The following is a 15,754-nucleotide window of genomic DNA, read 5'->3' as shown; positions in this document are numbered from 1 at the left end:
TCACTAGACAGTTCCCAATAGACTCCCACTAGACAGTTCCCAATAGACTCCCACTAGACAGTTCTCACTAGACAGTTCCCAATAGACTCCCACTAGACAGTTCTCACTAGACAGTTCTCACTAGACAGTTCCCAATAGACTCCCACTAGACAGTTCCCAATAGACTCCCACTAGACAGTTCTCAATAGACTCCCACTAGACAGTTCTCAATAGACTCCCACTGGGTGGTTCTCAATCGACTCCCACTGGGTGGTTCTCAATAGACAGTTCTCAATCGACTCCCACTGGGTGGTTCTCAATAGACAGTTCTCAATAGACTCCCACTAGACAGTTCTCAATAGACTCCCACTAGACAGTTCTCACTAGACAGTTCTCACTAGACAGTTCTCACTAGACAGTTCCCAATAGACTCCCACTAGACAGTTCTCACTAGACAGTTCCCAATAGACTCCCACTAGACAGTTCTCACTAGACAGTTCTCACTAGACAGTTCCCAATAGACTCCCACTAGACAGTTCTCAGTAGACTCCCACTAGACAGTTCTCACTAGACAGTTCCCAATCGACTCCCACTAGACAGTTCTCAGTAGACTCCCTCTAGACAGTTCTCAATAGACTCTCACTAGACTCCCACTAGACAGTTCTCAATAGACTCCCACTAGACAGTTCTCAATCGACTCCCACTGGGTGGTTCTCAATCGACTCCCACTAGACTGTTCTCAATAGACTCCCACTAGACAGTTCTCAATCGACTCCCACTGGGTGGTTCTCAATCGACTCCCAGACTGTTCTCAATCGACTCCCACTAGACTGTTCTCAATAGACTCCCACTAGACAGTTCTCAATAGACTCCCACTGGGTGGTTCTCAATCGACTCCCACTAGACAGTTCTCAATAGACTCCCACTAGACAGTTCTCAATAGACTCCCACTGTGTGGTTCCCAATAGACTCCCACTAGACAGTTCCCAATAGACTCCCACTAGACAGTTCTCAATAGACTCCCACTGTGTGGTTCCCAATAGACTCCCACTAGACAGTTCTCACTGGGTGGCTCTTCTCATTATAAAACATCAATAACTTTTTAGGAAACTGCATGAAAACCAAAAAGGCATTTAGCCACGTGTGTGTGTGTGTGTGTGTCCAATGTGTAGGGATAGCAGCACAATATCATTAAATATCCACAGAGAAATGCATAATTATTTGATTTGATTTGATTATTCCCATTAACCTTTTCCTTAACACAACTACCGTAATTTCCGGACTATAAGCCGCTACTTTATTCCCACGCTTTGAACCTCGTGGTTTATACAATGACGCGGCTAATTTATGGATTTTTCCCGCTTTCCCAAGATTCATGCCGCCAAAAAACTGAGCACCGTCACATAATGTGACGTAAATCGAGCGCGCTCAAACTTCCCATCATTCTGATTACGGTAGTCATTTTGTCACCCTCATCATGGCAAAGACAGGGAGAAATGCATATGATGCAGCTTTCAAGTTTCGATCTGGCTGTTGGAAAAGGAAATAGAGCTGCTGCACGGGAGCTTGGCCTTAATGAGTCGATGATAAGACGTTGGAAACAGCAGCGTGAGGAACTGACTCAGTGCAAAAAGACAACAAAAGCTTTCAGAGGGAAGAAAAGCAGATCGCCCAAAGTATTTGCAGCCACTCGACATCAGTGTAAATCGTGCATTTAAGGTGGCGCTCCTTGTTCAGTGGGAGGCTTGGATGACAAGTGGGGAGAAATCCTTCACTAAAACGGGCCGCATGCGAAGAGCAACTTATGGTCAAGTCTGCCAGTGGGTCCTGACAGCGTGGAGCATTGTCAAAAAATCCACTATCATCAACAGGTTTGAAGGGGCAGCATGAGCTCAGCGGGGTATTTGCCTCCGGATGAAAGTGACGAGAGCGACAATGAAAACGATCCAACATCGGATGAAGCAATTCTGAGGCTATTCAACTCCGACACCGAAGGAGATGACTTCAGTGGTTTCAGTGCACAGGAGGAGGAAGACAGTGACCAATGGCTTTCTTGGTAGGCTACTCTTTTTATTTTTGTTACAAGCCGTGTTTCGTTTAAAGGCTGTGTAAAGTTCATTTGTTTCAATGTACCGGTAGGCACCTGCGGCTTATAGACACGTGCGGCTTATTTATGTACAAAATACATCTTTTTTAATAATTCAGTGGGTGCGGTTTATATTCAGGTGCGCTTAACAGTCCAGCAATTACGGTACATAGTAAATCTTCAGTTTACTCCCCCTGTAACGTGTAGTGTGTGGTATAATGTACTAATCTGTATCAAATCAAATTTGATTGGTCACATACACATATTTAGCAGATGTTATTGCGGGTGTAGTGAAATGCTTGTGTTCCTAGCTTCAACAGTGCAGTAATATCTAACCATTCACAACAATACACACAAATCTATAAGTAAAAGAATGGAATTAAGAAATATATGAATATTAGGACGAGCAATGTAGAAGTGGCATTGTACTGTACTAAAATACAGTAGAATAGAATACAGTATATACATATGAGATGAGTAAAGCAGTATGTAAACATTATTAAAGTGACTAGTGTTCCATTATTAAAGTGGCCAGTGATTCCATGTCTATGTATATAGGGCAGCAGCCTCTAAGGTGCAGGGTTGAGTAACCGGGTGGTAGCTGGCTAGTGATGGCTAATTAACAGTCTGATGGCCTTGGGATAGAAGCAGTTTTACAGTCTCTCGATCCCAGCTTTGATGCACCTGTACTGACCTCGCCTTCTGGATGATAACGGGGTGAACAGGCAGTGGCTCGGGTGGTTGTTATGGTGCTTCTGTTAGCTTGTGTTTGCGCGCGTCTTGCGTCATCACGTCATTTCCGGTCACAACTTGCAGACTTGTTTTCGAGTTGCTGTGCGTTTTGTTGCCAACCTATTTTGGCAACAAAACCTATTTGGCTACCTGACAACTTTACGTTTTTTACTTTTTAATTACCGTTTATATATATATATTTTTTTTCCTCAACTTTTTCACTCCGGACGCTTTATCTGGACGTGGTTCGTCAGGACCTCCACCAGCCAACCAGTAGTAACATTAACATGATGCTTTATCTGGACGTGGTTCGTCAGGACCTCCAACAGCCAACCAGTAGTAACATTAACATGATGCTTTATCTGGACGTGGTTCTACAGGACCTCCACCAGCCAACCAGTAGTAACATTAACATGATGCTTTATCTGGACGTGGTTCGTCAGGACCTCCACCAGCCAACCAGTAGTAACATTAACATGATGCTTTATCTGGACGTGGTTCTTCAGGACCTCCACCAGCCAACCAGTAGTAACATTAACATGATGCTTTATCTGGACGTGGTTCTACAGGACCTCCACCAGCCAACCAGTAGTAACATTAACATGATGCTTTATCTAGACGTGGTTCGTCAGGACCTCCAACAGCCGAAGCTAAGTAGTAACATTAACATGATGCCTTCTAATTGCAGACGCTGTACTCGCCTTACGGCGAGGATAGCTGTGCTACAAGCCCAGCTTCAGACGCAATCGTTAGGCAAGGGTAATTTCAGTGTAGGAAAGGATGAAACAGCGGCTGTGCCACCAGTAAGTACAGATAGTAGTATAAATCCCCTGGCACAGTCCCCGCAGCCGGACAACTTTCTCACGGTTTCTGGAAGGAAATGCTGTAGGAACGCTCAACCGGTGTCGCTCATTCAGCCGACAGAAACTTTCAACCGGTTTTCCCCATTAAGCAGCGAGTCGGAGTCAGAGGCCGAGTCTTCTCTGGTCTCTACTCCTCTCGCTACGGGGTCTGAGACGCCGAAGCTTCCCACCATTAGCTCTGACAAATTGAAAACTCTAGTCATTGGCAACTCCATTACCCGCAGTATTAGACTTCAAACGAATCATCCAGCGATCATACACTGTTTACCAGGGGGCAGGGCTACCGACGTTAAGGCTAATCTGAAGATGGTGCTGGCTAAAGCTAAAACTGGCGAGTGTAGAGAGTATAGAGATATTGTTATCCACGTCGGCACCAACGATGTTAGGATGAAACAGTCAAAGATCACCAAGCGCAACATAGCTTCTGCGTGTAAATCAGCTAGAAAGATGTGTCGGCATCGAGTAATTGTCTCTGGCCCCTCCCAGTCAGGGGAGTGATGAGATCTACAGCAGAGTCTCACAACTCAATCGCTGGTTGAAAACTGTTTTCTGCCCCTCCCAAAAGTTAGAATTTGTAGATAATTGGCCCTCTTTCTGGGACTCACCCACAAACAGGACCATGCCTGACCTGCTGAGGAGTGACGGACTCCATCCTAGCTGGAGGGGTGCTCTCATCTTATCTACCAACATAGACAGGGCTCTAACTCCTCTAGCTCCACAATGAAATAGGGTGCAGGCCAGGCAGCAGGCTGTTAGCCAGCCTGCTAGCATAGTGGAGTCTGCCACTAGCACAGTCAGTGTAGTCAGCTCAGCTATCACCATTGAGACCGTGTCTGTGCCTCGACCTAGGTTGGGCAAAACTAAACATGGCGGTGTTCGCCTTAGCAGTCTCACTAGGATAAAGACCACCTCCATTCCTGTCATTATTGAAAGAGATCGTGATACCTCACATCTCAAAATAGGGCTACTTAATGTTAGATCCCTTACTTCAAAGGCAATTATAGTCAATGAACTAATCACTGACCATAATCTTGATGTGATTGGCCTGACTGAAACATGGCTTAAGCCTGATGAATTTACTGTGTTAAATGAGGCCTCACCACCTGGCTACACTAGTGAACATATCCCCCGTGCATCCCGCAAAGGCGGAGGTGTTGCTAACATTTACGATAGCAAATTTCAATTTACAAAAAAAAAAAAAGACGTTTTCGTCTTTTGAACTTCTAGTCATGAAATCTATGCAGCCTACTCAATCCCTTTTTATAGCTACTGTTTACAGGCCTCCTGGGCCATATACAGCGTTCCTCACTGAGTTCCCTGAATTCCTATCGGACCTTGTAGTCATAGCAGATAATATTCTAATCTTTGGTGACTTTAATATTCACATGGAAAAGTCCACAGACCCACTCCAAAAGGCTTTCGGGGCCATCATCGACATCATCGAGTGGGTTTTGTCCAACATGTCTCTGGACCCACTCACTGTCACAGTCAAAATCAAATCAAATCAAATCAAATCAAATCAAATCACATTTTATTTGTCACATACACATGGTTAGCAGATGTTAATGCGAGTGTAGCGAAATGCTTGTGCTTCTAGTTCCGACAATGCAGTAATAACGAGTCATACGCTGGACCTAGTTTTGTCCCATGGAATAAATGTTGTGGATCTTAATGTTTTTCCTCATAATCCTGGACTATCGGACCACTATTTTATTACGTTTGCAATTGCAACAAATAATCTGCTCAGACCTAAACCATGGAACATCAACAGTCGTGCTATAAATTCACAGACAACACAAAGATTCCTTGATGTCCTTCCAGATTCCCTCTGTCTACCCAAGGACGCCAGAGGACAAAAATCAGTTAACCACCTAACTGAGGAACTCAATTTAACCTTGCGCAATACCCTAGATGCAGTTGCACCCCTAAAAACTAAAAACATTTCTCATAAGAAACTAGCTCCCTGGTACACAGAAAATACCCGAGCTCTGAAGCAAGCTTCCAGAAAATTGGAACGGAAATGGCGCCACACCAAACTGGAAGTCTTCCGACTAGCTTGGAAAGACAGTACCGTGCAGTACCGAAGAGCCCTTACTGCTGCTCGATCATCCTATTTTTCTAACTTAATTGAGAAAAATAAGAACAATCCGAAATTCCTTTTTGATACTGTCGCAAAGCTAACTAAAAAGCAGCATTCCCCAAGAGAGGATGACTTTCACTTTAGCAGTGATAAATTCATGAACTTCTTTGAGGAAAAGATTATGATTCTTAGAAAGCAAATTACAGACTCCTCTTTAAATCTGCGTATTCCTTCAAAGCTCAGTTGTCCTGAGTCTGCACAACTCTCCCAGGACCTAGGATCAAGAGAGACGCTCAAGTGTTTTAGTACTATATCTCTTGACACAATGATGAAAATAATCATGGCCTCTAAACCTTCAAGCTGCATACTGGACCCTATTCCAACTAAACTACTGAAAGAGCTGCTTCCTGTGCTTGGCCCTCCTATGTTGAACATAATAAACGGCTCTCTATCCACCGGATGTGTACCAAACTCACTAAAAGTGGCAGTAATAAAGCCTCTCTTGAAAAAGCCAAACCTTGACCCAGAAAATATAAAAACTATCGGCCTATATCGAATCTTCCATTCCTCTCAAAAATGTTAGAAAAGGCTGTTGCGCAGCAACTTACTGCCTTCCTGAAGACAAACAATGTATACGAAATGCTTCAGTCTGGTTTTAGACCCCATCATAGCACTGAGACGGCACTTGTGAAGGTGGTAAATGACATTTTAATGGCATCGGACCGAGGCTCTGCATCTGTCCTCGTGCTCCTAGACCTTAGTGCTGCTTTTGATACCATCGATCACCATATTCTTTTGGAGAGATTGGAAACCCAAATTGGTCTACACGGACAAGTTCTGGCCTGGTTTAGATCTTATCTGTCGGAAAGATATCAGTTTGTCTCTGTGAATGGTTTGTCCTCTGACAAATCAACTGTAAATTTCGGTGTTCCTCAAGGTTCCGTTCTGGGACCACTATTGTTTTCACTATATATTTTACCTCTTGGGGATGTTATTCAAAAACATAATGTTAACTTTCACTGCTATGCGGATGACACACAGCTGTACATTTCAATGAAACATGGTGAAGCCCCAAAATTGCCCTTGCTAGAAGCATGTGTTTCAGACATAAGGAAGTGGATGGCTGCAAACTTTCTACTTTTAAACTCGGACAAAACAGAGATGCTTGTTCTAGGTCCCAAGAAACAAAGAGATCTTCTGTTGAATCTGACAATTAATCTTAATGGTTGTACAGTCGTCTCAAATAAAACTGTGAAGGACCTCGGCGTTACTCTGGACCCTGATCTCTCTTTTGAAGAACATATCAAGACCATTTCAAGGACAGCTTTTTTTCCATCTACGTAACATTGCAAAAATCAGAAACTTTCTGTCCAAAAATGATGCAGAAAAATTAATCCATGCTTTTGTCACTTCTAGGTTAGACTACTGCAATGCTCTACTTTCCGGCTACCCGGATAAAGCACTAAATAAACTTCAGTTAGTACTAAATACGGCTGCTCGAATTCTGACTAGAACCAAAAAATTTGATCATATTACTCCAGTGCTAGCCTCTCTACACTGGCTTCCTGTCAAAGCAAGGGCTGATTTCAATGTTTTACTGCTAACCTACAAAGCATTACATGGGCTTGCTCCTACCTATCTCTCTGATTTGGTCCTGCCGTACATACCTACACGTACGCTACGGTCACAAGACGCAGGCCTCCTAATTGTCCCTAGAATTTCTAAGCAAACAGCTGGAGGCAGGGCTTTCTCCTATAGAGCTCCATTTTTATGGAACGGTCTGCCTACCCATGTCAGAGACGCAAACTCGGTCTCAACCTTTAAGTCCTTACTGAAGACTTATCTCTTCAGTGGGTCATATGATTGAGTGTAGTCTGGCCCAGAAGTGGGAAGGTGAACGGAAAGGCTCTGGAGCAACGAACCGCCCTTGCTGTCTCTGCCTGGCCGGTTCCCCTCTTCCCACTGGGATTCTCTGCCTCTAACCCTATTACAGGGGCTGAGTCACTGGCTTACTGGGGCTCTCTCTTGCTGTCCCTGGAAGGGGTGCGTCACCTGAGTGGGTTGAGTCACTGATGTGGTCATCCTGTCTGGGATGGCGCCCCCCCTTGGGTTGTGCCATGGCGGAGTTCTTTGTGGGCTATACTCAGCCTTGTCTCAGGATGGTAAGTTGGTGGTTGAAGATATCCCTCTAGTGGTGTGGGGGCTGTGCTTTGGCAAAGTGGGTGGGGTTATGTCCTTCCTGTTTGGCCCTGTCTGGGGGTGTCCACGGATGGGGCCACAGTGTCTCCTGACCCCTCCTGTCTCAGCCTACAGTATTTATGCTGCAGTAGTTAATGTGTCGGGGGGCTAGGGTCAGTTTGTTATATCTGGAGTACCTCTCCTGTCCTATTTGGTGTCCTGTGTGAATCTAAGTGTGCGTTCTCTAATTCTCTCTCTCTCTCTCTCTCTCTCTCTCTCTCTCTCTCTCTCTCTCTGAGGACCTGAGCCCTAGGACCATGCCCCAGGACTACCTGACATGATGACTCCTTGCTGTCCCCAGTCCACCTGGCCGTGCTGCTGCTCCAGTTTCAACTGTTCTGCCTTATTATTATTATTCGACCATGCTGGTCATTTATGAACATTTGAACATCTTGGCCATGTTCTGTTATAATCTCCACCCGGCACAGCCAGAAGAGGACTGGCCACCCCACATATGCTCTCTCTAATTCTCTCTTTCTTTCTCTCTCTCGGAGGACCTGAGCCCTAGGACCATGCCCCAGGACTACCTGACATGATGACTCCTTGCTGTCCCCAGTCCACCTGACCATGCTGCTGCTCCAGTTTCAACTGTTCTGCCTTATTATTATACGACCATGCTGGTCATTTATGAACATTTGAACATCTTGGCCATGTTCTGTTATAATCTCCACCCGGCACAGCCAGAAGAGGACTGGCCACCCCACAGCCTGGTTCCTCTCTTGGTTTCTTCCTAGGTTTTGGCCTTTCTAGGGAGTTTTTTCCTAGCCACCGTGCTTCTACACCTGCATTGCTTGCTGTTTGGGGTTTTAGGCTGGGTTTCTGTACAGCACTTTGAGATATCAGCTGATGTACGAAGGGCTATATAAATAAATTTGATTTGATTTGTTGTCCTTGATGATCTTTTTGGCCTTCCTGTGACATCGGGTGGTGTAGGTGTCCTGGAGGGCAGGTAGTTTGCCCCCGGTGATGCGTTGTGCAGACCTCACTCCCCTCTGGAGAGCCCTGTTGTTGCGGGCAGTGCAGTTGCCATACCAGGTGGTGATACAGCCCAACAGGATGCTCTCAATTGTGCATCTGTAAAAGTTTGTGAGGGTCATAGGTGACAAGCCAAATTTCTTCAGCCTCCTGAGGTTGAAGAGGCGCTGTTGCGCCTTCTTCACCACACTGTCTGTGTGGGTGGACCATTTCAGATTGTCAGTGATGTGTACGCCGAGGAACTTGAAGCTTTTCACCTTCTCCACTGCGGTCCCGTCGATGTGGATAGGGGCGTGCGCTCTCTGCTGTTTCCTGAAGTCCACGATCAGCTCCTTTGTTTTGTTGACGTTGAGGGAGAGGGAGAGGTTATTTTCCAGGGCCCTCACCTCCTCCCTGTAGGCTTTGTCGTCATTGTTGGTTATCAGGCATGTAACTGTTGTGTCATCTGCAAACTTGATGATTGAGTTGGAGGAGTGCGTGACCACGCAGTCATGGGGGCTGAGGGGGCTGAGCACGCACCCTTGTGGAACCCCAGTGTTGAGGATCAGCAAAGAGGAGGTGTTGTTTCCTATCTTCACCACCTGGGGGCGGTCCGTCAGGAAGTCCTGGACCCAGTTGCACAGGTCGGGGTTCAGACCCAGGGCCCCAAGCTAAATGGTGAGCTTGGAGGGTACTGCGGTGTTGAAGGCTGAGCTGTAGTCAATGAACAGCATTCTTACATAGGTATTCTTCTTGTATTATTCTTGTCCAGATGGGATAGGGCAGGTTGCAGAGTGATGGCGATTGCATCGTCTGTGGATCTATTGGAGCGGTATGCAAATTGGAGTGGGTCTAGGGTGGCAGGTAAGGTAGAGGTGATATGATCCCTGACTAGTCTCTCATATCACTTCAGGATGACAGAAGTGAGTGCTACGGGGCGATAGTCATTTAGTTCAGTTACCTTTGCATTTTTGGGTACAGGAACAATGGTGAAGCAAGAGAAGACAGCAGACTGGAATAGGGAGAGATTGAAATATGTCCGTCAACACTCCAGCAAGCTGGTCTGTGCATGCTCTGAGGACGCGTCTAGGGTTGCCATCTGGGCCAGCAGCCTTGCGAGGGTTAAAACATTTAAATGTCTTACTCATTTCGGCCACGGAGAACGATAGAGCAGGCCACGTCGGATGGCACTGTATTATCTTCAAAGCGGGTGAAGAAGGTGTTTAGCTTGTCTGGGAGCAAGACGTCTTCGTCTGCGACATGGCTGGTTTTCCCTTTTGTAATCCCTGATTGTCTGTAGACCCTGCCACATATGTATTGTGTCTGAACCGTTGAATTGCGACTCCACTTTGTCTCTGTACTGTACTGACGTTTTGTCTGTTTGATTGCCTTATTCCCAGTCACGATGTCATGGTTAAATGCTGTGGTTCAGTTTTGTGCGAATGCTGCCATCTATCCACGGTTTCTGATTTGGGTAGGTTTTAATTGTCACAGTAGGAACAACATCTGCTATACACATCCTGATGAACTCAGTAACCGTGTCCATGTATACGTCAATGTTATTCTCAGAGGCTACCCGGAACATATCCCAGTCCGCGTGATCAAAACAATCTTGAAGCATGGATTCTGATTGGTCAGACCAGCGTTGAACAGTCCTTACCATGGGTGCTTCTTGTTTGAGTTTCTGCCTATAGGAAGGGATGAGCAAAACGGAGTCATGATCTGATTTGCCGAAGGGAGGGCAGGGGAGGGCCTTGTAGGCATCCCGGAAGTTGGAGTAGTACAGTCAACGTGTTGATAAAACTTCGGTAGCATTTTCCTCAAATTTGCTTTGTTAAAATCACTTCGCAAAGCCGCGTTAGCTATTACTCCACAAAGCCGCGTTAGCTACCACTCCACAAAGCCGCGTTAGCTATCACTCCACAAAGTCGCGTTAGCTACCACTCCACAAAGCCGCGTTAGCTACCACTCCACAAAGCCGCGTTAGCTACCACTCCACAAAGCCGCGTTAGCTATCACTCCACAAAGTCGCGTTAGCTACCACTCCACAAAGCCGCGTTAGCTATCACTCCACAAAGCCGAGTTAGCTACCACTCCACAAAGCCACATTAGCTACCACTCCACAAAGCCGCGTTAGCTATCACTCCACAAAGTCGCGTTAGCTACCACTCCACAAAGCCGCGTTAGCTATCACTCCACAAAGCCGCGTTAGCTACCACTCCACAAAGCCGCATTAGCTACCACTCCACAAAGCCACGTTAGCTACCACTCCACAAAGCCGCATTAGCTACCACTCCACAAAGCCGCGTTAGCTATCACTCCACAAAGCCGCATTAGCTACCACTCCACAAAGCCGCGTTAGCTATCACTCCACAAAGTCGCGTTAGCTACCACTCCACAAAGCCGCGTTAGCTATCACTCCACAAAGCCGAGTTAGCTACCACTCCACAAAGCCACATTAGCTACCACTCCACAAAGCCGCGTTAGCTATCACTCCACAAAGTCGCGTTAGCTACCACTCCACAAAGCCGCGTTAGCTATCACTCCACAAAGCCGCATTAGCTACCACTCCACAAAGCCGCGTTAGCTACCACTCCACAAAGCCGCGTTAGCTTTCACTCCACAAAGCCGAGTTAGCTATCACTCCACAAAGCCGCATCAGCTATAACTCTACAAAAGCCATGGTCCTGTGCTACCTGAGTATCTCGGTGCCAGAGTGGTAGGGTTAGGTTTAGGGTCAGGGTTAGGTTTAGGGTCAGGGTTAGAGTTAGGGTCAGAGTTAGAGCTACGGTCAGGGTTAGAGTTAGGGTCAGAGATAGGGTTAGGGTCAGGGTTAGAGTTAGGGTCAGGGTTAGAGCTACGGTCAAGGTTAGAGTTATAGTCAGAGATAGGGTTAGGGTCAGGGTTAGAGTTACGGTCAGGGTTAGAGCTATGGTCAGGGTTAGAGTTAGGGTCAGAGATAGGGTCAGAGTTAGGGTCAGAGATAGGGTTAGGGTCAGGGTTAGAGTTAGGGTCAGAGTTAGGGTCAAGGTCAGGGTTAGAGCTACGGTCAGGGTTAGAGTTAGGGTCGGGGTTGCTAGGGTTACGGTCAGGGTTAGAGTTTGGGTCTAGGTTGCTAGGGTTACGGTCAGGGTTAGAGTTAGGGTCAGGGTTGCTAAAGTTACGGTCAGGGTTAGAGTTAGGGTCAGAGTTAGGGTCGGGGTTGCTAGGGTTATGGTCAGGGTTAGAGTTAGGGTCGGGGTTGCTAGGGTTACGGTCAGGCTTAAGGACGGTACCTGTTTGAGTATCTCTGCGGAGGTCCGGTAGGAGCAGTCAAACAAGATATAGAACTCTTTGTCTTTCTTCATCTCCTTCAGAAGAGGTCTGGCATCAATCTCTCCAGGTGGAAGCTGCCGTATCCTGATCTTCAGGTTCAACTTAGACGGAGCCTTGATCAACTCCTGCATCCGCATCAGACCTGTGGAACACAACATATCATACAATATAGTATGGTTAGACCTAGTAGTTCTATACTGGAGAACTCTAAACAGTATCCCTGCCTGAGATTGTACCCAGCTGAGGTTCCATGGTTGTACCCAGCTGAGGTTCCATGGTTGTACCCAGCTGAGGTTCCATGGTTGTACCCACTACCCAGCTGAGGTTCCATGGTTGTACCCACTACCCAGCTGAGGTTCCATGGTTGTACCCACTACCCAGCTGAGGTTCCAAGGTTGTACCCACTACACAGCTGAGGTTCCATGGTTGTACCCACTACACAGCTGAGGTTCCATGGTTGTACCCAGCTGAGGTTCCATGGTTGCACACAGCTGAGGTTCCATGGTTGTACCCAGCTGAGGTTCCATGGTTGTACCCAGCTGAGGTTCCATGGTTGCACCCACTACACAGCTGAGGTTCCATGGTTGTACCCAGCTGAGGTTCCATGGTTGTACACACTACACAGCTGAGGTTCCATGGTTGTACCCAGCTGAGGTTCCATGGTTGTACCCAGCTGAGGTTCCATGGTTGTACCCAGCTGAGGTTCCATGGTTGTACCCAGCTGAGGTTCCATGGTTGTACTCAGCTGAGGTTCCATGGTTGTACCCAGCTGAGGTTCCATGGTTGTACCCAGCTGAGGTTCCATGGTTGTACCCAGCTGAGGTTCCATGGTTGTACCCAGCTGAGGTTCCATGGTTGTACCCAGCTGAGGTTCCATGGTTGTACCCAGCTGAGGTTCCATGGTTGTACCCAGCTGAGGTTCCATGGTTGTACAGCTGAGGTTCCATGGTTGTACCCAGCTGAGGTTCCATGGTTGTACCCAGCTGAGGTTCCATGGTTGTACTCAGCTGAGGTTCCATGGTTGTACCCACCACACAGCTGAGGTTCCATGGTTGCACCCAGCTGAGGTTCCATGGTTGCACCCAGCTGAGGTTCCATGGTTGTACTCAGCTGAGGTTCCATGGTTGCACCCACTACACAGCTGAGGTTCCATGGTTGCACACAGCTGAGGTTCTATGGTTGTACCCACTACACAGCTGAGGTTCCATGGTTGTACCCACTACACAGCTGAGGTTCCATGGTTGTACCCACTACACAGCTGAGGTTCCATGGTTGTACCCACTACACAGCTGAGGTTCCATGGTTGCACACAGCTGAGGTTCCATGGTTGCACCCAGCTGAGGTTCCATGGTTGCACCCAGCTGAGGTTCCATGGTTGTACTCAGCTGAGGTTCCATGGTTGCACCCACTACACAGCTAAGGTTCCATGGTTGCACACAGCTGAGGTTCTATGGTTGTACCCACACAGCTGAGGTTCCATGGTTGTACCCACTACACAGCTGAGGTTCCATGGTTGTACCCACTACACAGCTGAGGTTCCATGGTTGTACCCACTACACAGCTGAGGTTCCATGGTTGTACACAGCTGAGGTTCCATGGTTGTACCCACTACACAGCTGAGGTTCCATGGTTGTACCCAGCTGAGGTTCCATGGTTGTACCCACTACACAGCTGAGGTTCCATGGTTGCACCCAGCTGAGGTTCCATGGTTGTACCCAGATGAGGTTCCATGGTTGTACCCAGCTGAGGTTCCATGGTTGCACCCAGCTGAGGTTCCATGGTTGCACCCACTACACAGCTGAGGTTCCATATTCATATTTTACCCAGGTATTATTTGCGTTTCTATCCCAAATGGCACCCTATTCCCTACATAGTGCACTACTTTAGACCAGAGCCCTATGACACCCTATTCCCTATATAGTGCACTACTGTTGACCAGGGACCATAATGCATTGCACTATGTAGAGAATAGTGTGCCATTTGGGGATGCAACCATTGTGTCTAAATTAAACTTTCCTACATGCAATAACAACAATGACCACAGATTCATCTTGAAGAACTTTGTCTCGGTCTCTCACTTTGTCTCGGTCTCACTTTGTCTCGGTCTCTCACTTTGTCTCGGTCTCTCACTTTGTCTCGGTCTCTCACTTTGTCTCGGTCTCTCACTTTGTCTCGGTCTCTCACTGTCTCGGTCTCTCACTTTGTCTCGGTCTCTCACTTTGTCTCGGGCTCTCGGGCTCTCACTTTGTCTCGGGCTCTCACTTTGTCTCGGTCTCTCACTTTTTGTCTCGGTCTCTCACTTTGTCTCGGGCTCTCGGGCTCTCACTTTGTCTCGGGCTCTCACTTTGTCTCGGTCTCTCACTTTGTCTCGGTCTCTCACTTTGTCTCGGGCTCTCGGGCTCTCACTTTGTCTCGGTCTCTCACTTTGTCTCGGGCTCTCACTTTGTCTCGGTCTCTCACTTTGTCTCGGTCTCTCACTTTGTCTCGGTCTCTCACTTTGTCTCGGTCTCTCACTGTCTCGGTCTCTCACTTTGTCTCGGTCTCTCACTTTGTCTCGGGCTCTCGGGCTCTCACTTTGTCTCGGTCTCTCACTGTCTCGGTCTCTCACTTTGTCTCGGTCTCTCACTTTGTCTCGGTCTCTCACTTTGTCTCGGGCTCTCGGGCTCTCACTTTGTCTCGGGCTCTCACTTTGTCTCGGTCTCTCACTTTGTCTCGGTCTCTCACTTTGTCTCGGTCTCTCACTTTGTCTCGGGCTCTCTTTGGGCTCTCACTTTGTGTCTCTGGGCTCTCACTTTGTCTCGGTCTCTCACTTTGTCTCGGTCTCTCACTTTGTCTCGGTCTCTCACTTTTTGTCTCGGTCTCTCACTTTGTCTCGGTCTCTCACTTTGTCTCGGTCTCTCACTTTGTCTCGGTCTCTCACTTTGTCTCGGTCTCTCACTTTGTCTCGGGCTCTCGGGCTCTCACTTTGTCTCGGGCTCTCACTTTGTCTCGGTCTCTCACTTTGTCTCGGGCTCTCACTGGCTCTCACTTTGTCTCGGTCTCTCACTTTGTCTCGGTCTCTCACTTTGTCTCGGTCTCTCACTTTGTCTCGGTCTCTCACTTTGTCTCGGTCTCTCACTTTGTCTCGGGCTCTCACTTTGTCTCGGTCTCTCACTTTGTCTCGGTCTCTCACTTTGTCTCGGGCTCTCACTTTGTCTCGGTCTCTCACTTTGTCTCGGGCTCTCACTTTGGGTCTCTCACTTTGTCTCGGTCTCTCACTTTGTCTCGGTCTCTCACTTTGTCTCGGGCTCACTTTGGGCTCTCACTTTGTCTCGGTCTCTCACTTTGTCTCGGGCTCGGGCTCACTTTGTCTCGGTCTCTCACTTTGTCTCGGTCTCTCACTTTGTCTCGGTCTCTCACTTTGTCTCGGTCTCTTACTTTGTCTCGGTCTCTCACTTTGTCTCGGTCTCTCACTTTGTCTCGGTCTCTCTCTCTCTCTCAATTCAATTCAATTCAAAAGGGCTTTAT

The 15,754-nt window shown here is 47.5% G+C and overlaps 1 protein-coding gene across 5 annotated transcripts in view; it reads right to left on the bottom strand.

Annotated features, from left to right (window-relative positions):
• The window catches only part of grik1a (glutamate receptor, ionotropic, kainate 1a), a 122,435-nt gene that overhangs the window by 66,045 nt on the left and 40,636 nt on the right, over positions 1-15,754 (bottom strand). For all 5 annotated transcript variants that reach the window (XR_006080664.1, XM_042311154.1, XM_042311152.1 and 2 more), the window contains exon 5: positions 12,208-12,389. Coding sequence is in view for 4 of the 5 variants with exons in the window: in XM_042311154.1 (XP_042167088.1) it covers positions 12,208-12,389 (182 nt within the window). In the remaining variant the exon portion in view is untranslated. The remainder of the gene's footprint in view (positions 1-12,207; positions 12,390-15,754) is intronic.

This window comes from Oncorhynchus tshawytscha, linkage group LG33 (assembly GCF_018296145.1).
Source record: "Oncorhynchus tshawytscha isolate Ot180627B linkage group LG33, Otsh_v2.0, whole genome shotgun sequence".
Lineage (NCBI taxonomy): Eukaryota > Metazoa > Chordata > Actinopteri > Salmoniformes > Salmonidae > Oncorhynchus > Oncorhynchus tshawytscha.
The sequence above is the reverse complement of the archived record's forward strand: the minus strand, read 5'-3'. Positions and strand labels throughout refer to the sequence as shown.